This window comes from Bison bison, unplaced genomic scaffold (assembly GCF_000754665.1).
Source record: "Bison bison bison isolate TAMUID 2011002044 unplaced genomic scaffold, Bison_UMD1.0 scf7180017864249, whole genome shotgun sequence".
In the NCBI taxonomy this organism is placed as follows: Eukaryota; Metazoa; Chordata; class Mammalia; order Artiodactyla; family Bovidae; genus Bison; species Bison bison.
In genome coordinates, this window is record NW_011494821.1 from 2388318 (window position 1) to 2414082 (window position 25765).

At 36.7% G+C, this 25765-nt stretch overlaps 1 protein-coding gene across 2 annotated transcripts in view; it reads left to right on the forward strand.

The window, feature by feature from the left end:
• UBE2G1 (ubiquitin-conjugating enzyme E2G 1) overlaps nt 1–24650 on the forward strand; it is an 88164-nt gene extending 63514 nt beyond the window's left edge. For both annotated transcript variants that reach the window (XM_010847458.1, XM_010847457.1), the window contains exons 3-6: nt 6965–7062; nt 10006–10184; nt 12919–13041; nt 23542–24650. In XM_010847458.1, coding sequence (XP_010845760.1) covers nt 6965–7062; nt 10006–10184; nt 12919–13005 — 364 coding nt within the window. In that variant the 3' untranslated portion in view covers nt 13006–13041; nt 23542–24650. The remainder of the gene's footprint in view (nt 1–6964; nt 7063–10005; nt 10185–12918; nt 13042–23541) is intronic.
• Nucleotides 24651–25765: the final 1115 nt, after the last annotated feature.

Below are 25765 nucleotides of genomic sequence, written 5' to 3' on the forward strand. Positions count from 1 at the left end.
GTTCTATTTCCAGTTTTTTAAGGAATCTCCACACTGTTCTCCATAGTGGCTGTACTAGTTTTCATTCCCACCAACAGTGTAAGAGGGTTTCCTTTTCTCCACACCCTCTCCAGCATTTATTGCTTGTAGACTTTTGGATAGCAGCCATTCTGACTGGCGTGAAATGGTACCTCATTGTGGTTTTGATTTGCATTTCTCTGATAATGAGTGATGTTGAGCATCTTTTCATGTGTTTGTTAGCCATCTGTATGTCTTCTTTGGAGAAATGTCTATTTAGTTCTTTGGCCCATTTTTTGATTGGGTCTTTTATTTTTCTGGAATTGAGCTGCAGGAGTTGCTTGTATATTTTTGAGATTAGTTCTTTGTCAGTTGCTTCATTTGCTATTATTTTCTCCCATTCTGAAGGCTGTCTTTTCACCTTGCTTATAGTTTCCTTTGTTGTGCAGAAGCTTTTAAGTTTAATTAGGTCCCATTTGTTTATTTTTGCTTTTCTTTCCCATATTCTGGGAGGTGGGTCATAGAGGATCCTGCTGTGATTGATGTTGGATAGTGTTTTGCCTATGTTCTCCTCTAGGACTTGTATAGTTTCTGGTCTTACGTTTAGATCTTTAATCCATTTGGAGTTTATTTTTGTGTATGGTGTTAGAAAGTGTTCTAGTTTCATTATTTTACAAATGGTTGACCAGTTTTCTCAACACCACTTGTTAAAGAGATTGTCTTTAATCCATTGTATATTCTTGCCTCCTTTGTCAAAGATAAGGTGTCCATAGGTGTGTGGATTTATCTCTGGGCTTTCTGTTTTGTTCCATTGGTCATTATTTTTGTCTTTGTGCCAGTACTACACTGTCTTGATGACTGTGGCTTTGTAGTAGAGCCTGAAGTCAGTCAGGTTGATTCTTCCAGTTCCATTCTTCTTTCTCAAGATTGCTTTGGCTATTTGAGGTTTTTTGTATTTCCATACAAATTGTGAAATTATTTGTTCTAGCTCTGTGAAAAATACTGTTGGTAGCTTGATAGGGATTGCATTGAATCTATAGATTGCTTTGGGTAGTGTACTCATTTTCACTATGTTGATTCTTCCGATCCATGAACATGGTATATTTCTCCATCTATTAGTGTCCTCTTTGATTTCTTTCACCAGTGTTTTATAGTTTTCTATATATAGGTCTTTCGTTTCTTTAGGTAGATATATTCCTAAATACTTTATTCTTTTCATTGTAGTGGATAAATGGAATTCACGGTGAATGGAATTGTTTCCTTAATTTCTCTATTTTCTCATTATTAGTGTATAGGAATGCAAGGGATTTCTGTGTGTTGATTTTATATCCTGCAACTTTACTATATTCATTGATTAGCTCTAGTAATTTTCTGGTGAAGTCTTTAGGGTTTTCTATGTAGAGGATCATATCCTATGCAAACAGTGAGAGTTTTACTTCTTCTTTTCCAATTTGGAATCCAATCCGCAATATGGATGGGGAACATGTGTACACCCATGGCGGATTCTTGTTGATGAATGGCAAAACCAATACAAAATTGTAGAGTAATTAGCCTCCAATTAAAATTAAAAAAAAAGTCTCAGTGAGCTAAAGTCAAAAAAGTAGAAAAAAAAAGTAATTTTTTATGTATTTCAATGTAGAAAAGCCTTTTTTCTGGAAGCTCTCCAGCAGACTCTTGTCTCATTTGTTGGAATCAAGTTGCTTCATTCCTTACTTGGTAACTGGCAAGATGAATGAGATTGCCACATTTGGTTTAATTATTCTGGGATTGAAGAGATTTTGGATTGTCAATAGCTAGGGTAAGGATTAACTAGACAGATACTCTGGCATAGCAGTGGGATTTAGGAGATGGGAATAAGTAGGAGATGGGGGTAAGTGGAAGGGAAGCTGGGGATTGAGCATTTCATAGGGAGAAAGAAATGTTTGTGTACATAGGCCTGGAAAATAAAGGACAGAACAAGGGGATGGCAACTGAGCAAAATGACTATAAGGAATTTCAAAGAATGAGGTTGGCTAGAGAGTTGAGGGCTAGAAAATGTTTGTAAACACTATTAAGGAGTTAGAATTTTTCTTTTGTCCTGAGGACCAGGCATAACCATTGGGGAGTTTTACATCAAGAATTATAAGATTTATATTTTAGAATATGCATCAGATTCTAAGTATCATAACTTTGGAATTATAAATTTTATTTTCCCTCAGCTTGTATTTTATTTTTGTAGTAAAATGTTTTAAACTATTGTTAAAAAAATTAGGGGGGGCGATCTATAGGGTAAGAAGGGGCTTCCTTGATAGCTCAGCTGGTAAAGAATCACCTGCAATGCAGGAGACCCTGGTTTGATTCCCAAGTCAGGAAGATCCCCTGGAGAAGGAATAGGCTACCTACTCCAGTATTCTTGGGCTTCCCTGGTGGCTCAGACAGTAAAGAATCTGCCTGCAGTGCGGGAGATGTGGGTTCAATCCCTGGGTTGGGAAGATATCCTGGAGGAGGGCATGGCAACAGACTCCACTATTCTTGCTTGGAGAATCCCCAGGGACAGAGGTGCCTGGTGGGCTACAGTCCATGGAGTCTCAAAGAGTCAGACACAACTGAGCAGCTAAGCATGCGTGCATGCATAGTGTAAGAAATGGACTGAAGTAGGGAGATAACAGCCTTGCCCAGGGGATGACACACATGTGCCTAGGCCAGGGCCCTGAGAAAAGCAGAGGAAGTTAGCCAGACATCTAATAGAAGGTTTTAGAGAAGGAAGCTTTCTAAAATGCCACCAAGAATCAAGTATTTAATGCTGTTTGTTGATTTAACAGTAAGGAAATTTCAGTGGAGTGAAGAGGGCAGAGGCCTTCTCGTGGTTGTTGGAGGGAGTGTTACTTGAAATGAGACACAGATCTTAAGTGTAAGTAAGAGGAGAAACAGAGAGGCTGGTAATGGGAGGAGGGGTTATAGTATTGAAAGTAGTTAATGTGAGCAAACCTAAGTGATTGATCCATCACTTAGTAATTAATTAGGTCATTTCTGTAATAATAGAATGATTGCTGTACTAAAATTCTTTAAAAGCTAGTGTAGTTCATGGTGGTGTCATTAACCCTCATTTAGCCACTAGAGGGCACCCCACACTCCTTACAATCCATGTGTCAATAACTGGTATATTCAGGCATTACTTTATTGATAGTTGCTTTGAGTATTAATTTAGCTGTTACATTTATCTTTACACAGTATTAACTTTTTATTGCTGTTCTTGTCATTGGCTCAGACAGTAAAGAGTCTGCCCACAATATAAGAGACCTGGGTTCGATCCCTAGGTCGGGAAGATCCCCTGGTGAAGGAAATGGCAACCCACTCCAGTATTCTTGTCTGGAAAATTCCATGGATGGAGGAACCTGGTGGGCTACAGTCCATGGGGTCACAAAGAGTTGGACACAAACTGAGCAACTAGCACTTGCCATTAATTAATGTTTCTGGAGATATTAAAAATAGATTCTTGAGGCTTTCTCTCTATGAAAAGTAATCTGAAACTGGTGTGACAACCTGCTATTTTCAGACTAATGATTATCAAGTACTGTGACTAGCTGCCCATATCCAGAGAAAGAATAATATCAGGTAGGAACGGCAGTAGGTTTTGAAAGAAACTTTAGGAGATATGGGTTTCACTGTGAATTATAAATTTTATAAATTTGTATTAATAAATGATATGTAACTTTTGCTGTATCTCTTTTTCATCACTCATGGTTGGTGTGCTCAAGAAGTATGTTTTATATTGTTTCCTACCTCTGGCAATGGTGTGAAAAATTTGTAGAATCTTGGAAGATTATATGTATCTTGTTATTGCCTTACCTTGATGGATATAGAAAGCGAAGAGTTGACTAACCAAATTCTTGGATTAATATTCTTTTACAGTAACAAAATTCTTATACAGTCTGTTTAAAACTTAGCTGCACAAGCTATATATTTTGTATGAACTTTCGGAAGGAATGAACCTGGTGCCTGTCTGACTTAGAAATTGATTGATCCATGGCAGTACCGTATCATTTATCATTTAGTGCTTAAGAATGTGAGTTTTGGAGAATATCTTTGTTTACCTCCCTGAGTCTACTATTGTTATTATCCATGTGACTTTTAACAGTTATTTAAACTTCATCTTGTTTCATTTCTAGGGTAAAACCTTGTGCCTAGAAAGTGTTCAGAATGGTCAGTGTTTTATTGTTTGTAGTAGCAAAAACATTGGAAGCCATCAAATATTTTATGAAGGTAATAGATGAATTGTGACAGGTAAAAATGAATAAACAGAAGACAGATGTGAAAAGGAATATATAAAAGAACAATGTTGATGGTACATATGGTATATCATTTAAAGAAAGTAAATATGGCTGAATGATAGGATCTGACAAGGTAGAATGATAGGCTCTTATCCTTGTAAGACTTTTATACATTTAATACAAAGACGGTAAGGGAAGTCTAATAGAAGAAACTTGAACTGGGCTAGAATATCATGCTAGTAATCATATATGTAATATGATATATCTGTAATATATAGCAGTTATACTCTTACACTGTTAATATCTGTGAAGAGAAAGTAGGAAAGCATCATTTGAACCATTGATGCTTTTCATAAAACTTTGATTTTGCTCATCATAGTAGCATCTTTATGTATTTGAAAAATAGTGAATATGTGACATTTTAATATTTATTTAACCATGTTTTGTACACTATGTTTTGAGTTTTAGGCTTAAAAACAAGTATGATTTTCACAGGTGTTAGAGAAATTAAGGGTTCCACCTATAGGAAAAAAAAACTGAAGACTCGCATGATTGCTTCAGAATGGATGGTGAGGACATTGCAGACAAAAAAAAATTGTGTACTTTAAACTTTTAAGGATAATCCAATTAATTAAATTTGATCAAAATTTTTAATAGACTAAGGTAATCTTTCATGGTAGGGATTTCAATCAGCTGTTGTAAAGCTTTTAAGTGGATCTGATATCAGTCAAAATTTAGGGATCGGGGAAAGCTAACTTAGTATCAGGGAATAGCCTTACCAGTGGTTTAAAGTACATGGGCTTTGTGGTAGCTGTTCTGATGTTCTTTTACATGGATTCTTGCCTAGTTTTTGTATTTGTGGCTTTCAAAGTGTTTTTTTTTAAACCACAACCCATAATCAGAAATATTTTACATTATGACCCTCTGTATACTTAATACACTTCATAGAAAGAAGCATGTATGTAAGCATAAAGAGAAACATGTTCCTTACTCGGAGCCCAGTGGCCTTTCCTAAGTATTCAGAAGTATTTGGTGTTAATGATCTACCTTTCTTTAACACCGTCCTGCCATCTTGCTTCTATGATCAGAAAAAAGTAATGAGAATACATACTTGCTTTGGTTAAAACTTCAAGTGATAGCAAAATGTACAAAGCAGAAAGTAAAAAATCTCATAATCCCATGCTTCAGAGTTAACCATTTTGGTGTATTGGTATCATGTTTCCAGACATTTTTCTATTTCTATACAAACATACCCTCACTTTTTCTTCTTAAAGACAAATGGGCTCATTCTGTAGATACTTTTTTAAAACTTAACAATAGATTGCTCATTTCATTCCAGTATTTATTACTGGTACTTTTCTTGCTATTATTCTCTGACCCTAGAATGGTAAGTGCTGTAAATCAGTGATCTCTGATGTCCTGTTCTCTGTCATATCCTTTTACGTACAGCAGTGCCTTCTCTAGGTAGATAATCAATGTCTGTTTGTTTAATGAATGAAAACCATTTAATGAGCTGAGAATTCTGTTATTTACTGATCTGAAACAAACACAGTCAGATGACGCTGCATCTGACCCTGCTCTATGGGGTATTTATCTTATAATAAAAGAATCAGAGGTGTGAATTCCTTTTGCAGTAAAGAAATGGAAAAGAAGTCCACGTGATAGAGGGACACAGGGGCTAGTTAGAATTGGGTACCCAAGTGAAATCTTTCTCAGAGGTAACATTTTGGCTGAGTTCTGACTATAACAAAGGGAGAAGCGCCTTTGAAACAGAGGAAACAGCGGTACCAAGGTCACTAGTCAGAAACTTTGTCATTTTTGCCCCATAAGGCTGACTTTTTTCATTGGTTTTCTGCAACATTGACTTGCGTTGTTTTGACCGTTGTTTAGCAACAGTTCCTAAGCATAGCAGTCACTAGTCACTTGTGGCTATTAGAATAAAACAAGATTAAAAATTCAGTTAATCAGTTGTATTGGGTTGGCCAAAAAGTTCTCAAACTTTTTGAGAACCAAGTACTAGCCATATTACAAGTGGTTGGTGGCTACCATGTTGGAGAACGTAACTATAGACCATCTCCAATTGCAGAAAGTTCTGTTGCACAGCACTACTTTGAAACACACCAGAATATAAAGTACTTGAGAGACTTTGTTTTGTTCACTGCTGAACTCCCAGTGTCTCCACATAAAGACTGAATAAATACTTGTTAAATGATAAGATGAATAAATGGATGGATGGATGGTTGGAGGTCAGCACAACTGTTCCCAGAGAGGCAATAAGAAAATGCATAAGCTCTCAGATGAGAAAAAGCTTGTTGTGTTTAAAGAACAGAAAGAAGAATAACTGGGATGAGAGAGAGGAGTGACAGGTTGAGATCAATATAGAGAAATTGACAACTTGACCCTGATAGGCAATGTTAAACATTTGAGTTTTAAGTGCAGTGGGAAGCAATGAAAAGATGTGTGTAGCCAATAGTAGCGTGATCTCATCTGGATGCCTTTTTAAAGCTGTTTCTTTCATTTTACTGTTTTTTGAGAGTTTAATAAGGTGGTAGGCATGACAGTTTATTAAACTTGGTATTTGAGTAAGTAAACTGCTTGAAATCCAGATTATTTCGTTTATAATGTTAGCACTAGCATCCTTGTTTTATGTTTGTTTTAATAATCATCTTACTTATAAGCAGGAACTTATAGGCAAGAACTTGTTTTTGTTTTTCCAGTGAAGGTGGCGTTTTTAAAGCTCATCTCACTTTCCCAAAAGATTATCCCCTTCGGCCTCCTAAAATGAAATTCATTACAGAAATCTGGCATCCAAATGGTAAGTTTATCTGGTTTTACATTTGCAAGTATGACAGCCTGTCACTGAAGTTTTCAAGGTCATAAGATGTAGTTCTCAGTGAAATTGTGTTGGAATTTTTATGATAGGTTTATTGTGTTTGTTATATACATGGTCTTGGATTAGATTCCTTCTAAAAGAAAGAGTAACGGATCAAATGGAAAAAGTTTGTTGATTTACTTAGTTCTCAGCTATGATGTTCACAGCTGAGATGTTCATGAGTTCATGGGTGATACTCAGCATTTAATAGGGCTCTTAAAATTGAGATTATTTCTAAGGTATGATGTGATTCATTGGCTATTACAGAGAACATAGAAGTAGTTAAACTTGGATTTTTAATTATTATTTTCTCATCTTAGCTCCTAGACTATGGACGCTCTTAACTGTTTATGTATATTCTTCATAAGGAAAAGGAATGTTTTACCTATGTCATAAGATGATTGATAGGGTCAAATGAGATAAAACTCTGTGTGTTTAGATCTTTGGAAAATATCTAACAGTGCTGTGCATCAAATGGTGACATTGACTTTTTTACCTGAAGTTGTACAACCATTTAAAATTCACTTTGTGAGCCAAAGGCTAGTCTAGATAAACTATGTTTATACATAGTCTCTCTGAACTTTTGGCCTTGTTTTGTATGATTGAGCTTGCAAGAATTTCTTTCGTAAGTATTTTGACTATAAGTATTTTGTAATCAGTGTTGTTTTTTTAGACTATTACACCAGTCTGCGTTCTACTTCTCATAACCCAGACATTGTGTTGCAAGGAAGAGAAACCCTTCTTTATTAGTTTAAGCAAAAATCAGTGAGAGTAATGGATGCATGAATAAACCAAGGCTTTGTTACAAGGAAATGTAATAGAACTCAGTGACCTGAAAAACAGTTGAGTCTTAGAAGAGACTAGAACTGATGAATGGAAAACTATTGGGAATCAAGGAGGCCACCATATTTCATCACATCTTAGGTAGCAGTGATCACAGAAGACATAGTATACACCAGTATGAAGGGGAAAAAAGAATTTCTTTCTGGTAGAACACGTTAATGATAGCCCTGCACAATGTATGGGTGCATGAATCGACCACATCTGCCCGTTGTTGCTTGGGCATATGTTCATTTCTTCCTAGGCTCTTGGCAGTTTCCCCTGCCTTCTCTTGAATTATTCAGTGTGTAATAGTCAATTTTTTTGCACCTGTTTGAAAGGAAAATGTAACAAAAAGTTTCTGAATGCTGTCTTTTGCGTGAATTAGCCTATGTTACTGTTGGTAAAGCCTCTTGGAGCCTTAGTTTCTTTGTGAGTTACATGAGAGCATATAGAAAAGCAATACATGGACTCTAATTATTAAGAGGAATGATAGCACTGGCCTTTTCACTCAATTATCAGCTCAATTATTTCACTCAGTTATCTTGCCTTTAAAAAAAATACTACAATTTTAATAGGTAATAGGTATTAAGCATAAAAGCCTCATTCTAAGAGGTTTAAAATGTTTTCTATATGTTTAAAATGAAATGACATGAGGTTAAAATTTTAAAGATGCTAAATTATAACAATTTCTATAAAAGGAAAATGGATCTTAAATCGATTCTCTGATAGAATTTTGTACAAACATTTGATATTAAATGTTCTCAAAAACATATGACTTCCTTTTCTCAAGGAAAAATTTATATTATGTGGTAAGTGAGGAAAATATCTTAACACTGTATTATCATTTTCTGTTCAACTTTATAGTGCTGTTACAAGTTTTACTGTTGTTATTCTTGCTTCTTGATCTGGTTATTTCATTTTAGTTAATAGATTATATTAGAAGGTGTAGGTGAGTTGGGATAAGGAGCGTTAATTGTAGAATAGCTCATGTACAGTACACTGAAGGCATGGGTCTTAAATGTTGCATTCACTGCTAAACTCTCTGTGTCAAGTGTGGGTGCCTGGCATACAGCATGCATTCGGAAAGCATTAGTTGTAGAGCCACAATGCATACAAACTTTGATGCTGGTTCCCCAGAGGTGAAAAATAACGCTTTAACATTATACCTATCATAAATTTGTTGGACTTTAGGTAGGAAGTCAGAAATGAACATAAGTATTATTATTGGTTTTTATAGGATTTGCAGATTTGGTTGTGTAATGTAAAGAGGTTAGTAGAATATAGGACTCCATTCCCCCTTTTGATCAACAATTAATTTATGGCTTGGATTTTAAAATAGGTTTATAGATTAGAGACCTAATGAATGTATGCTGATGAGTTTTCACTGGCAATATAACATGGTCTTTTTGGAGAAGGGAATGGCAACCCACTCCAGTACTCTTGCCTGGAAAATCTCATGGGTAGAGGAGCCTGGCAGACTACAGTCCATGGGGTCGCAAAGAGTTGGACACTTCACTTTGTGGATTTGTGTGTGTTTTTTTCCCTGAAAATATAATTTTGCCTTTATGTGATTTAAAAAGTATTTTATGATGTTATTTTTCATTTTTTTCTTAGGAAAGTCTTAGACCTCTGACTATCAACAATTTCAATCAGTAAGTTGCTAGGGAAACTAGGAAATCATACAGAAACTCAGTTCTGATGTTTGGACCATATACTTTGTATAAATGAACAGATTCAATAGATACCATTTATTTCATTATATTTATTACATGTAAATGCTAGGTACCATCTACATATTAACTTGAAATTTTGCAGAAATGAAAAACATGGCTTACATTTCTTTTGGCTTTGTCAGGTGGATCCTATTTGGTAAAATCTCTGGTCTTTTAAGGTTAACAGGTTCCATTTTGGACATTAACTTCTGTATGTATTCAGTGGAACAGTGTGGTACTGAATCTTACACAGATACCATGGGAATCAGGATCATATCAACTAATATGTATTTTATGTATAGCCAATTTTTTAAAGTATTTGAAACTGGAATCTTACTCTCTAATTTTGCAGTTGATAAAAATGGTGATGTATGCATTTCTATTCTTCACGAACCTGGAGAAGATAAATATGGTTATGAAAAGCCAGAGGAGCGCTGGCTGCCTATTCACACCGTGGAAACCATCATGATTAGTGTCATTTCTATGCTGGCAGACCCCAATGGAGACTCACCTGCCAATGTTGATGCTGCGGTAAGGACACATCTGCTCTCCCCTTTAATTAAGCTTGATTTAAACTATATACTTTTATATGTATGTGTTTGTGGACGTGTATTGATATATCTGTTTATTTTCATTTATTTTTCTCATAAATCTTATTTTACTGCCAGATAGTTGTACCTTTTAAGAATAAGGATGCTATCCTACATAATTGTAAAACTATTATTATACTTAATATCTAGTCGCTATTAGGTCCATATTATTTGCAAGCATTTATTTTTGAGACTTTGAGACCTAACAAAACGTTGGATTACCCTATACCCTACACATAGATTTACCATTGTGGAGATTTTGCAACGTTGTTGTTATTATTAACATTATTGTCATTATTATTTGCTAAACTGAGAAGGCTTTACAGATCTTTATATTTAAATACTTCAGCATGTAGCTCTTAAGAACAAAGAGAGGGGGCGAGAGAGAATCCAGAATTTAGGAACTTATTGTATTTTGTATTCATGTTTTATTTATTTATTCATTTATTTTTACTTAGTTTTTTATTTTTTAAAGGATGGTGTTTCCTATCATTTTATTATAGGTTTCTCATTTTTACATTATTGCTTTTATTTTATTTTTCAATCTTCCTTCTTTTCCTTTTAAAAAAATTATTTGTTTTTTGTTCCTGTTTTTTTTGCCTGCACCATGTGGCATATGGAATCTTAGTTCCCTGATCAGGGATTGAACTTGTGGCCCTGCAGTGGAAGCGTGGAGTCTTAACCACTAGGGAAGTCCTGTATTCATGTTTTATTAGTCTTTTTTTTAATCTAGAATAGTCCTAGTTCCTCAGTCATCTATCCCTCTTTAAAAATCCTTTTGTTCTAATTCTTGGAACCTTTGTTAGGATATGTGAAAGCCAGCAGGTTAAATTCACCTTTTTTTTTCCCTCTTGTTAATTCAGGTCTACATAAAAACTTGGGGGTAAAAATCTTACTTGTAGAAAAACACTACATATATAACCACCTTTCATTTGATCTTAGCCAAAAGGCCAAGAAGCACTATAACCACCCTTCAAATCTCTGACTTTGAATTTTTGAATTTAGTAATTGAAGTAAACACTGACAGAAAATCATTCTAACTTTATGCTTAGTCAAGTCAACATAAGGGATGTATGTGTGCAGAATTGGTTCTCCTTAGGAGTGTGTGAGTGGTAAGCCAGATACTAAACTAAGAGTGAAAAAAAAAGTAAGAGTGAGTTGGAGGAAGAGAGGTGTCAAATGCCAAAATGAAGAAGTAATTACTTTCCATACCGAATACCCATACCTGGAGCTCAAATTCTAGTGGTCTTCAGATATTTTTATAAAATCTGTATATCATCATTATTACTTTAGGAAGGTATTAAAATTTGGGGTGTGTGTAGAAGGAAAGGCCAAACTTTCTGTCATTCAGTTTTCAACCCCACTTTTTAGTGGCTTCAAGCTGCCATTCCCAAACTTTAACTTTGGGGCTCTCTTCAGTAGGTCCTTTCCCTCTTTGCTGGGGTCCCACTGAGACTTCCCTAGGCCGCTGCTTTCTCTGCTCTGCCGCACGTTTCATTGTTCTTTCATCTACCTTTGGTCTTCCAGGAAAAATTTCTCCCCATTATTAGATGACTTCACTGCCATTTTCTTTGGTCGTGAGGATTTATATCTTACAAAAGTAATTCCAGGGACTTCCCTGATGGCCCCAGTGGTTAAGATTTCATGCTCCCAATGCAGGGAGCACAGGTTCTAGAATTAGGATCCCACATGCTACATGGTGCACTCAAATAATAATAATTCCATATGATCTTTTTAATACCTTTCTACCTGATCCCCCTTGCTCTCAGTCTTAATTCTCTCTGCTGAGTGTGCTTTTTAGGTGATTTTTTTTCTCCTTTGTTTTGACCTCCCCTTTTTACTGGAATTGCTCTTCCTTAAAATGTCTTAGAAATGATAATGAGGTAATTAGAGACAATAACATTTTATTCACAAATACTTTATCAAATATCTACAAATCTCTCTGCATTTCCACATTATCGTTTACCTCATCATTTACTATAATGATTGGCTTACTGGGGTGCCTTGCTTTGAGGGGAAAAAATTGTTCAGATCTCTTCCTCTGCAAGAACAAGTGTTGAAGGTTTCTACAGTCTTTGCTGTCCCTACATGGATGATACAGGGAAAAAAATAGGCCGGGCATTTTAGTGAGAAGTTCCTGCTATTTACATGCTAAATACAAATCAGCTCTCTTCTCATGTGAAAGTATGCTGGTGCTCTTTTGTGTTCCCTTTTCATGTGCCTGGCAGTAATAGTGTTATTGTTACTGTCATGTCCTGGCCCCTCCCCCACTAGAAATACTACTCAGTATCATCTCAATATGATGCACTACACCCATCTACTTGATATAGGAGGCACAGTTCTGTCTACTTTATTTTCTGGGTGCTTCCAGTAGAGAGTTGGTGATCCTCCAGATAGCCTGGATATCTTATTTGTAAGCAGCAGCTTTCTTTTCAGTGTAATACAAAATTGCTAAAGCTTTTTAGGGCCCTTTCCTTTTTCAAAGAGACTTTGCCTATAGAAGTAATTTGTATGTATCCTGGCAGAGTGCCTTGCAAAAGTGTTTTCAATCTTATCAACTGTTTAACATTTTAAACGTGTTCACATTGCCAAAGCATTACATTCAGAATTAAAGTAGGTATTTGAGGTAAGAGGAGTTTGCATAAAATCACTTGCTATTACTTTTGTACTTACAGAAAGAATGGAGGGAAGACAGAAATGGAGAATTCAAAAGGAAAGTTGCCCGCTGTGTAAGAAAAAGCCAAGAGACTGCTTTTGAGTGACATTTATTCAACAGCTGTAACTTCACTTATTTCAGGGTAAGTTCATTTAAAAAAATCATCCTACTCTTTTACCTTTTTTATACATGACATAGTGTTTTTAGAAAATGTGTGATTTGGGGATTTGAATTGCTTGTTTACATTGGCTTCATTTTTCAGTGGTAGTGTCCAGTAATCTGCTGTTTCTCAGCAGATTAGTGTCATCTACTTGCTTTTTCCTTCAGTAAATCTAGCTGTTTTTAACTAGATATTCCGTGTTAAACTGATTTAGTATGGTAGTAGTTCACTGTTGGTAAAATTTCTCATTATAGAGGGTTTTTTTGTTTTTGCTTTTGTTTTTGCTACATTTTCTTTGTTTTTACCTTTTGGTCTGCCATCTTTGACTAAACTAGGCACTGAAATTTCTTATATTTTCTCATACTGTGCTGTATATGGTAAAGATTGACTTAAGTTTTTCCTAGTTTTTTTAAAAAAAGAAAGACCATAGTTTGTAATATATTGATAAGACCATTAAATATCTACCTTTCTTGTTTTAATTGGTCTTTATCTCTTTGCTCATTACTTACAGGGCCAGTAGGAAAATTTTTCCTTTTCTTGTATACCATCTGTCCACAAGTCTGCTTTATGTCTATCAAGGAGCCAAAGATAGTAGGCACCCATCTGGCTTAGCAGAAGACACGGTGTAGATGAATTGACCAAATGTGTGATATTTAAGTTCTTTGGCTTTTCTTTCTTTAAATTAAATATTGAGGTGATAAAACCTACTTATGAAACGTAGCATCGAAAAAAGTCAGAGTACATGCTATATATCTTTGTACCGGCCACCTATTTTAAGAAAAAGAGCTTTATTATTAACTGTTACATCTCCTACATTCCCCTCCTCTACCAATACTTTTTCCATATTCCCAATTCTGTGTTTATCATTGTTTTTCTTCACAATTTCATCAATTTTTATTCCTAAACAACATATTGCATGTTTTTGAGCTGAATATATGTGGAATTATAATGTCTTTTTTGGGTCATATTCTTTTGTGACTTTGTTGCTCAACATTATATTGTTGCAATTGTCCTTTGTTATGTACAGTTATATTCCATGTTCTCTGTTATGTAGTATTTCATTAGATAAATTTACTCTTGGTTCTCATTTCATTATTTCTCTAGAGTGGGGTTTTTGTTTGTTTTTTTGTTATTGTTGTTTTTGCTTATTCTTGTTTCTGTTTTTGTTTTGTTTTTATTTGGGGGAGGCTGTTTCTTGTTTTTGGCTGTACTGCCTGATTCCTAGGATCTTAGTTCCCCAGTCAGGGATTGAACCTGGGCCTACGGCAGTGAAAACACTGAGTCTTAATCACTGGACCACCAGGGAATTTCCCTATTTTGCTTTGTTTTCGCTATTACAGAGAATGTAGCTATCCTTGTTTCTTGTAGATGTACTAAAAGAGTTTCTCTGGGGTGTATACCTAGGGGTGGAATTAAGTTAAAGGTGTATACACATCACTTTAACTAGATAATGCCAAATTATTTTTAAAAATATTGGATCTATTTATACCCCTGTTGGCAAGGACAAGGGTTCTATTTGCTCCATATTGTCTTTAACATTTGATATTATCAGACTTCTGCAAAGTCTTGTTTGTTTTCCCAGTTTTTTCTTTTGGGTCTTCACTGCGGTGGACGGGCTTTCTCTAGTTGTAGCGTGCAGGCTTAGTTGTCCTGCGGCATGTGGAATCTTCTGTAACCAGGGATCAAACCTGCAGTCCTTGAATCGGAAGGCAGATTCTTAACCACTGGACCACCAGGGAGGTCCTTCCCCAAAGTTTTTGATCTAGTATCAGATGAGATGTCATTACAGACTTGATGTGTGTTGCCCTAGTTACAATGCAGTTGCATGCTATAATGTGTTTGACCATGGATACTTCCTCTGTGAAGTGCTTTTTCTGGTCTTTCCTATTTTTCAGTTAGGTTATTGATTTCTATCCTTGTCAGTTTACTTTCTTTATAGTATCTTTGGGTGAACAGAGGTGCTTAATTGTAATGCAGTTGAATTTTAATTTTTTCCTATATGGATTTTACTTTCTGTGTCTTAGATTCTTCCCTGCCACCAGAAAGTTATTATTGTAGGATGAAGTAAGAGGACAAAGGGAGAAACAAAATCTTCCCGCTCCCACAGATCAGCTACATGGCCACATTCTGTACCACCAGGCAAAAGGATTCTGTCTTTTGGTTCTGTATCAAGGGTAGAGGGACTGTATTAATTCCCTTGCTATTTTACAAATTACCCCGTTCAATGACCTAAAACAACATCTGTTATCTCGTCCACGTTGAATCTTCTGGCTCTGGGGTCATCATAATGCTGCAGTCAAGGTGTTGGTTGGCACTGTAGCCATCTATCTCAGGGTTCAGCTGTGGGTGGATCTGCTTCCAAGTTCAGTCATGTGGTTGTCGGCAGGTTTCTGTTCCTCACAGGCTGTTGACTGGGTTCTTTCTAAGTTTTGTCACATGGGCCTCTTCATAGGTTAGCTCACAGTATACTGGTTGGCTTCACCAGGAAATAAATAAGATGGTAAGAGAAGATAAGGTCTCTGGGTGTGGTTACTGCCTGTCCAGAGGGAAATAATCATACTCCAGGCTGTTGGGAATGTTGCCTGCTGATAACTCATAGCTGACTTGCTTTCTAGGAGTTAAGAGATCACTTGCCCAAGTTAGTCCCTTTCCTCAGAAGCCACTTGCATCCATGGACTGTTTGGTTTGGAGAAAGAATGGGTTGGTACAAAGACTTGGGCTTTTTTCTCAATTTGGGGATTATCTGAAAGGCCATTCCAGTGTTGGATTGCCTGAAGTCTGTATTTCAGCTGCGCTACCCCCACCATCTTCTGCTTAGATCTGTTTCCCTCACTGTTGCTCTTCAAAGCACTTCCCAGTAAACCTTACACAAATACCTGTCTCAGAATCTATTTCCTAGGCAACCTGACCAGGACACAAGGCATTGTGTAACCCAAGACAGTAATGCTGAAGAATCTGAGTTGAACGGTTCAATGAAGACTACAAGACCTTCTAGAACTAACACCCCCAAAAGATGTTCTTTTCATTATAGGGCACTGGAATGCAAAAGTAGGAAATCAAGAAATACCTGGACTAACAGGCAAATTTGACCTTGGAGTACAGAATGAAGCAGGACAAAGGCTAATAGAGTTTTGCCAAGAGAACGCGCTGGTCATGGCAAACACCCTCTTCCAACAGCACAAGAGAAGAATCTACACATGGACATCACCAGACAGATGGTCAGTACCAAAATCAGACTGATTATATTCTTTGCATCCAAAGATGGAGAACTCTATACAGTCACCAAAAATAAGACCAGGAGCTGACTGTGGCTCAGATCATGAACTCCTTATTGCCAAATTCAGACTTAAATTGAAGAAGGTAGGGAAAACCACTAGACCGTTCAGGTATGACCTAAATCAAATCCCTTACCTTTACACAGTGGAAGTGACAAATAGATTCAAGGGATTAGATTTGATAGAGTGCCTGAAGAACTATGGACGGAGATCATGACATTGTACAGGAGGCAGTGATCAAGACCATCCCCAAGAAAAAGAAATACAAAAAGGCAAAATGGTTGTCTGAGGAGGCCTTACAAATAGCTGTGAAAAGAAGAGAAGCGAAAAGCAAAGGAGAAAAGGAAAGATAGACCCATTTGAATGGAGAGCTGTAAAGAAAAGCAAGGAGAGATAAGAAAGCCTTCCTTGGTGATCAGTGCAAAGAAATAAGAGGAAAACAATAGAATGGGAAAGACTAGAGATCTCGTCAAGAAAACTAGAGATACCAAGGGAATATTTCATGCAAAGATGGGCACAATAAAGGACAGAAATGGTATGGACCTAATAGAAGCAGAAGATATTAAGAAGAGGTGGCAACAATACACAGAAGAACTATACAAAAAAGATCTTCATGACCCAGATAACCACGATGGTGTGATCACTCACCTAGAGCCAGACATCCTGGAATGCAAAGTCAAGTGGGCCTGAGGAAGCATTACTATGAACAAAGCTAGTGAAGGTGATGGAATTCCAGTTGATCTATTTCAAATCCTAAAAGATGATGCTGTAAAAGTGTTGCACTCAATATGCCAGCAAATTTGGAAAACTCAGCAGTGGCCACAGGACTGGAAAAGGTCAGTTTTCATTCCAGTACCAAAGAAAGGCAATGCCAAAGAATGCTCAAACTATTGCACAATTGCACTCATTTACACGCTAGCAAAGTGATGCTCAAAAGTCTCCAAGCCAGGCTTCAACAGTATGTGAACCGTGAATTTCTAGATGGATGTAGAAGAGGCAGAAGAACCAGAGATCAAATTGCCAACATCCATTGGATTGTCGAAAAAGCAAGAGAGTTCTAGAAAAACATTTACTTCTGCTTTATTGACTATGCCAAAGCCTTTGACTGTGTGGATCACAACAAACTATGGAAAATTCTTAAAGAAATGGGAATACCAGACCACCTGACCTGCCTCCTGAGAAATCTGTATGCAGGTCAAGAAGCAACAGTTAGAACTGGACATGGAACAACAGTCTGGTTCCAAATCGGGAAAGGAGTACGTCAAGGCTGTATATTGTCACCCTGCTTATTTAACTTATATGCAGAGTACATCATGAGAAATGATGGACTGGATGAAGCACAAGCTGGAATCAAGATTGCTGGGAGGAATATCAATAACCTCAGATATGCAGATGATACCACACTTACGGCAGAAAGCGAAGAAGAACTAAAGAGCCTCGTGATGAAAGTGAAAGAAGAGAGTGAAAAAGTTGGCTTAAAACTCAACATTCAGAAAACTAGGATCGTGGCATCCAGTCCCATCACTTCGTGGCAAAGAGATGGGGAAAAAATGACAGACTTTATTTTTTTGGGCTCCAAAATCACTGTAGATGGTGACCGCAGCCATGAAATTAAAAGACGCTTGCTCCTTGGAAGAAAAGTTATTACCAACCTAGACAGCATATTAAAAAGCAGAGACATTACTTTGCCAACAAAGGTCCATCTAGTAAAAATCTATGGTTTTTCCAGTGGTCATGTATGGATGTGATAGTTGGGACTATAAAGAAAACTGAGCACAAAGAATTGATGGTTTTGAACCATGGTGTTGGAGAAGATTCTTGAGAGTAAGGACTGATGCTGAAGCTGAAACTCCAATACTTTGGTCACCTGACGCGAAGAACTGACTCATTTGAAAAGACCCTGATGCTGGGAAAGATTGAAGGCGGGAGGAGAAGGGGGCGACAGAGGATGAGATGGTTGCATGGCGTCACCAACTCAATGGACATGAGTTTGAGTAAACTCCAGGAGTTGGTGATGGACAGGGAAGCCTGGCGTGCTGCAGTCCATGGGGTCGCAAAGAGTCAGACACAACTGAGCAATTGAGCTGAACTGAACTGTACCCAAGACAGCAGGACAGAAGACTCACTGCTTTACCTAGTTGCATATGTGTACATGTGAATCTAGAGTCATTGGCTCACAAGTAGAAGTACAAATGGATCTGTATATGGCTTCTGTTTGTCCTAAGCAGCCGTCTTCCCTCCCCTGCTTATTTGAGACCACATTCACAGTATGTGGTTATCTCAATAGGACCACACCCTTGATGGGTTTCCTATTTGGATCATTTAAGGATTGGCCTCCACATCTCACCCATATCTCCTTAAAAATTAAGGCTCCTGAAATGCTGAGCCTTTCTTATCGCCTTTGCTACAATAAGATTATGAAGAAAAGTGAAAACTCTCCTCAGTGGGCTTCAGGACACACCCATCTCACTGCCAATGATACAGGTGATCTGTAGTGGTCTTGCTGACTGAGAAAGGGAGGAGGCTAAGCTGTCTCCAGTAAGTTTTAAAACATAAGACAGATATGAAAAACAAAACTATTAAAACAAAATACAGGAGAATATCAAAGGAGAGAAGTTAGGCATAAATAACACCCATAAAAGGGAAAAATGATAAATTTGGCTACATCAAAACCCAAAACTTAAATATTATGACAAGACAAAAGAAATAAAAATAAGTGGCAAACTGGGAAAATATTTCTCTAATATTTAGGATTTCTATCTACTGTCTACAACAAAATTTTGAAAATCAATGAGAATATCAGCACAAAGTAAAATGATATGAATAGATAATAGAAGCAAAAGAAAGCTGATAGTTGTTATGCATGCCACAAGTAACTCAGCTGCATTTATAAGCAGAAATACAAAGCTGCAGGGGATGACATCAAATTCATCAGGTTGTCAAAATCAAAATGTCCAAGAAACCCAGGTGTTGGTGAGGATTTCAGGAAATGGTATATACTTGAACTCCTTCCTGGCATGTGAGGCTGTTCTGTCAACACTGGAGAGTGATTTGGTAATACCTAGTCAGTGTTCTTGCCTGGAGAATCCCAGGGACGGGGGAGCCTGGTGGGCTGCCGTCTCTGGGGTCGCAGAGTCGGACACGACTGAAGCGACTTAGCAGCAGCAGCAGCAGTCAATTTGAAAACACATATCCTGCAATTTAGGTGTATAGGTTAAGAGAAACTCTAGCACATGTATACAAAGAGACATGATACAAAGATATTGCTTATAATACTGTGTGTAATTTTTAAAAGCCCCATCAGAAGTAATCAGTTATTATTAATATCAGTTACAATATTGTTAATCAACGAAAATATATAATGTAGACTTAGTTATATGTAATCACATAGTTAACAGTCTTGAATAGGAGAAGCAATGTGATAAAAAGAAAAAAGAATGATACCATTTATATATAAGTAAAACCCACCATTCTGTTGTAGCTATCTGACAGAATGAAAGTTTTTTAAAAAGAAAGGACTAGAAGAAATACATAAAATTCTTAAATTTTGCAGTAGTACTTTAGGGAGGAAGAGAGGGACCTGGGAAACAAAAGGACTTTGCCTTGTTTTTTTAACTGTCAGTCTTCCAGCATGTTATGCTCACCTTCCTTCTCCATAGAATACTAAAGTAGTAAGGAGACCAGGGGCTGCCTGTTTGCCACATTCAAAGGCTTAATTTCAGTTTTGATGAGGGTATTTTTGTTGTTTGTTTTTTGCCTGTGGCATGAGGGGTTTAGTTCCCCAACCAGGAATGCAGTGGAAGCATGGAGTCTTAACCATTGGACCTCTAGGAAAGTCCCTTAGTTTTGGTTTTTTAATTTCTGTAGCATTTGAACTGAATTGACTTGATCTCCCTTCTAGAAACATCTTCTCTTACCCATAAATATCATGGCTGTCTCTTGGTTTCCTCTGAATCTGACTGCTACCTTTAGAGCTGCAGCTATATGTAAGGAAAAGTAAACCTCTTTCCCATCTCAGCCCACCAGTTCTCAGAAGTAACCATTGCTTAATCTTTCAGAAATCTAATCTACCCCAACACCCATGTACATACAAGTGTGATTTTGTCTGTGTCTATAGCATACATGTATACATAGTGTCCACTCTGAGCTTTCTGGTTAATGTTGTCTTTTGATATTTTATTAATATCAATTGTCAGTAATATATATCTGCTTCCTTTTTAACAGTTGCATGTTATTAAGGTTTAAGATTTATATCTTGGAATGAGAGGTAACACCAAGAACAGCACACCTTGAACTCATTTCATTTCTTATTTAATGAATATTTCCAAAGGCACTATTCTCTTGGGAAAGAAGGGGTTCTCCAGAGTACCATAGATACTATCCAGGCCAATAAAGAACTGTTCACCTGGCCAGTTAGACCAGGCACAGGAATGTTAAACCACATGGAAAGCTTTAGTGGGAGTAATAGCAGAGCATGGCTTTAAGTCAGCACATGCCTAGTACTGAATGGTTAAGATAGAGGTTAAACGTAGGGCTGTGAGTGAGATTAGAAGTCTCCAGAGTAGAGATGTCCATTCATTTGGTACAGAGAGCAGTACTTACTAGGGCCAAGGACAGCATCCTTCAGACGCTGGGGACAGAAATACGTGGGCTGGTTCGTCACCAGGAGAAGAGCTAGGAGAGTGAGCTGTTAGACCTCAGAAAGGAAATGTGTGAATGGTCCAAAGTGGATAACATAAAGAAAAGAATAAGAATAGTTCAGTTTGGGGGAGAAGGATGGGTTGGTGATGGGGGAGAGTTGTTTAGTGCCACCACACTTGGTGGCAGTGTAGAATGAATTGGAACTTTTGGAAGAAAGGTAATGCCCTGGTATAAACCTATTTAACTTATGGACTGCTTTCACTTAAGAATGGTTGAGATTATTGGGACACTTACCCTTGAGTGAGAAATTACTTTCATTATTGCCTTTTAACATCAAAAAGTGTTTTTTGTGTGTGTTGTTTTTTTTAAAGCATGCTTGTCTGCTTTTTATTTTTTAGGCCTTTTAAAAGATTAAAATGTGTAGCCACTTGGAAAATTAATGATATGATTCTAGTTTTAGAAATAAATGGAATAAGACACTTTGAAGCTAAACCATCTCCAGATATGTAGGTTAGGAATCAGGAATAGTTAAGACTTAGGTTTAAGGCAAAAAACAGATACTTATTTCATAAAGTTGATATGAAAACAGTGTGATTTTTAACACCACCACACAGATTTTAAACCAGAAGTAGGATATATATATATCCTATATATGTAAATCTACATACATATATATATGTATATATATCCTATATATGTAAATAGGATATATGTATATCTTATATATGTAAAATGACTATTTTAGATCAACACCATTTATTTGAGTATTAGGTAAATTCAGCTTCTAGAATTTTTCTTTCTAGAGCAAAGAACAGCAAACTTGCTTTTGCTGTACCAAGGCTTTTTTTCTGTTTAGAATATATTTTATTCAAAGGAGGGGAAATAGATTTTTTTTTTCTCTGCCTGCAAGAAGCTAAAGCTGTTTAAAGCTGGTTCCTCACTATTAAAAGGCTTGAATGTCTGATATTAGATAATTAATGAGTTTCTGTAGTCAGTCTTCTCTGGGGTATTTTTCTTTAAAACCTCACCTGGAAATGGTTTTTAAATGATTGTTTTGTGGCCCTGAAATTTCTTGTTCATAACATAAGAGAGTGATTACTGAATGCCTAAGTTCTATACCCAGTTCTTTTTCAGCCCTGAGAAGTTAACTGACCAGGGATTAATTTGAGTGTGGTATATAGTCTTTGGAAAAACATTTTAAGTAACATAACCTGGAATTACAATCCTATTCATTACAATTTTTCTTGAGGATCAGTCTGTGCCTTTAGATTTTCTAATAAAATATGTACATATATGTGTATCTGTGTGCAAAGGATAGAACCTGGTGCTGGTGAAAGGTTTGGTGGATTCAGAGCTTTGCTGGGGATCATTTACATTGGTTGGTACGAGCCCTTTGGGGAGAAATTTAGCAGTCATTCTACTTCTCAGGAGCTGTCTTAGGAGGTAGTCTAGATTCTAGAAACAGGCACATGTTTGACCATAAATATCCCACAGTTTTCTTCCTGCCCACTGCAGAGCTTTGGTATGGTTGAATTTGGGTGACTGTAATATTGATAACTTCATTTGGGGATTTAGAAGACACATTGAACTTTTCCCATGTCTGGTATAAGTTAAATATTTGCCATGCTGGCTCTAATAAGTACATTTGGCTTCTTTGTTAGGAGTTTAAAATTATATCCCTTGGATTCCTAGTTATTATGTATGAGTCTTCTTGTGACCAACAATGGCTTGGCAGGTGATACAGACTCCCGAGTTTCGAAGCAGTTGATCTGATATAACACTAATAGGCATTTTTCTCCCTTGCCCCTTTCTTGTGCTCCCCTTACATATTTCAAAGGACACATTCATATAATAAAAGCTCTAAAAAGTTTAATCATTTCACTAGATTTTTTTTTTTTAACTGAAACAAGTGTTTTGTTAACCTTTTGAACAGAAAACTCTGCCATTTATTAGCTCTGTGACCTTGTCTTTCTTTTCTCTGTAAAATGGGGGAAACCCCTTTATATGGTAATTATGAACATTACATGAGATGAGTTTTTAAGGCACTTTGTATACTGCTTGGCACATAATAAGCACTCCATAAGGTGACGGATGTTTTTATTTAGCTGTGGTTCTTCTAGTCTAATTGAAGACAGGAGATCAGCAGATACAAAACAATAGAAAACTCTAATTGGGAGAGAAGATCATTTGTTGGAGCCTGGATGGATAAAATAGGTTTGGGCTGAACTTAGAGAAGTCTCTAAGTTAAGTCTGTGTGATACAACTGTCTTCACTGGTGGATATAATCTATATTTGCAGTATCCAGTATGGTAGTCACTAGGCACACTGAGCACTTGATATGTGGGTAGTGTTACTGAGGAACTAAATTTAAAACTTTATGAACTATTATTTGAATTTAAAATGAAATGGTTGGATGTGGCTACCATATTGGACGTGGGCAAAAGTGAGCTTAAAGTGAAATGAAGAATTTGTTTCCCAAGAAGTGGAATACAAATAAAAATTGCTAATCAATTAATCCTTCTGTAACTTTTAAATTCACTATATAATGCTGTTTGCTTTCTTGTAGGTCTCCAATTGAGAAACATGGCACTGTTTTTCCTGCACTCTACCCACCTATTGCTGGACTTCTGTTGTAACAAGTTGGCAAACACTGGCTGGAACTGGGCTGCAATAAAACATGCCAGTATCAATGCTGACAAGAGCCTAACAAGTGCCAACTTACAGATGATTACGCATTTTGAATTCTAATGAACTGTTTTAACCTTCAGGAAGAATTGTAAAGACCTGTACATAGCACAACATGATCCGGATAATATATATACTGTTCATGTACATCCACAAATACACCTTGTACCAAATAATGCTTTCTTGTAGTAGAATAAGAATCGTGTAAATTCTAAAAAATTTTAGCAGGTTTTCTTTCCCTATTCATTGTTTCTTATCAGTTTTAAAAGACTCCTTAAAGCATGTCAGATAAAAAGCAATTAGGATTAAAAGTTTCCATTTAATTTCCTTTAAACCATTGAGGCTTCATTAAACTCTTTCCACTTACTAAACTTTTGTATCTTCTTTGTTTTGACACACTCCCCTTTACTTTTATCTCTTGTGTCTGCCAGGAAGTTTTCAAATCATTTAGTTCAAATACCGAAGTACTCAATAAGCAACTACTTGATTTTTAATGATGACTTCAGAGGAGCGGTCATCACTAGGTGCTTTGTCCCTTTTGTATTGTACCTGCACCCATCTCTCAGATTGGATACAGCAATAACATTTTCTTGTCGTTGAGAGCTCTTGAATTCAGTCATTATCCCTAGGAACTAAAAAGAGTTAGTTCTGGATTCAATTCAGATTTAAAATGATTGAAATTTACTCCCAACACAAAACTCTGATTTGGTTTTATTTTTGCCCTCAGTTACCTAATGTGAAGGTTGGATGAATAAAGCATGCACAGCTACAGGCTTTCTACTTAACTTCTGGGTTTGCTATTAAAAATGCTGTTTACCCTCGTACCCTTCCCCTTAGCCCTTCATATTTCTTTGTCTCTATTCTAATACTGCAGAATTTTCTCACCTATTGTACAAAGAAATTGCGATGTATATTTTCATGTAATTTGATTTTGGAATTCTGTCACCTTATGTAGTGAGTTCTTCCAAAATATAATTTTTTTCCAATAATTTGTCAAGTTGTTGGCTTTTATTGTATTGAATGAAGGTTATAATAATGAGTGTCAGAGAAGTGCAGTTTAGAAAAATCTCAGGTTGATTCCTTATGCAAACAAACTTAATACTTGAAAATCACACGGCCATCAGTATATATATTGGACTCTCTGGATTCTTATATGAATCTCAAAGCATTACAGGGCTATAAACGCTTTGCTGTTTGACATATAGATTCTGTCACTGACATAGTCCACTTGGGTTTTTCTTACTGTTTGAGCATAAATATATTTCATACTATAAGTTTTCTAAAACAGTTTTCAGGAAGTGGTAAAATAAGCATGTGCAGTGTTAAAGGCAGGCCCAGGTTTCTGTGTTTGGTATAAAGTTGGGACTGGGACAGTGTCTGGCATAGAAGGGGCAGAACTTGAGACAGTACCTGATGAGACATGGTGTTTAACTGTTGAGAATCAGTGAGAACTGGTACATCTCTGCTTTGTGGGGTTTGGAGAGACTTTTTGACAGAATGAAAGGATTCCTGCAAGTAGCCAGTCCTTTACAAACTTTGCGTGTCTTTTTTAAAGTGAAATAATTAAGGATGTAGTCAGAGTAGAGAGTGATTTTTCTAAATCTCAGCCTCTTCTTCACTCTGAAGCATTAAAAAACAAACAAAAAGCCTGTAAATGTATGATGGCTGAATGTGAAACTGTTTTGAGTTACTGCAGCCAGTTTTCTCTAAGAACTCTGCTTGTGACTTTACTTTTTTTGTGTGTGTGACTTTACTTTTTCAAAGACTCTGTCAGCACTGTTTCCCCAAAGCACCAGTACTGCATACTTACCTGGGACTTTGAATGCCATCCCTTTTATTCTTAAATTGTCCGCGTGATGGTGGTTCGTGGCAAGATGGAGTCTGAGTTTTGCTCTCTTGTGGCTGTAATTCTCCTAGCAATCTCTTGAGTTAAAACCTGGGATTTGACTCTTCAGGGAGGAGCAAAGGACCAAGTAACTCAGGGACAACTATTCTTAAACTCTTAAGTGCCACTTTAATGCAGTTACTTTGGTGTGATTGTGTGTTTTTTAGGGCTAGATCTTGGGGAGTTGGAGAGCCAGAAATGAGCAAACCTCTTGATGCCC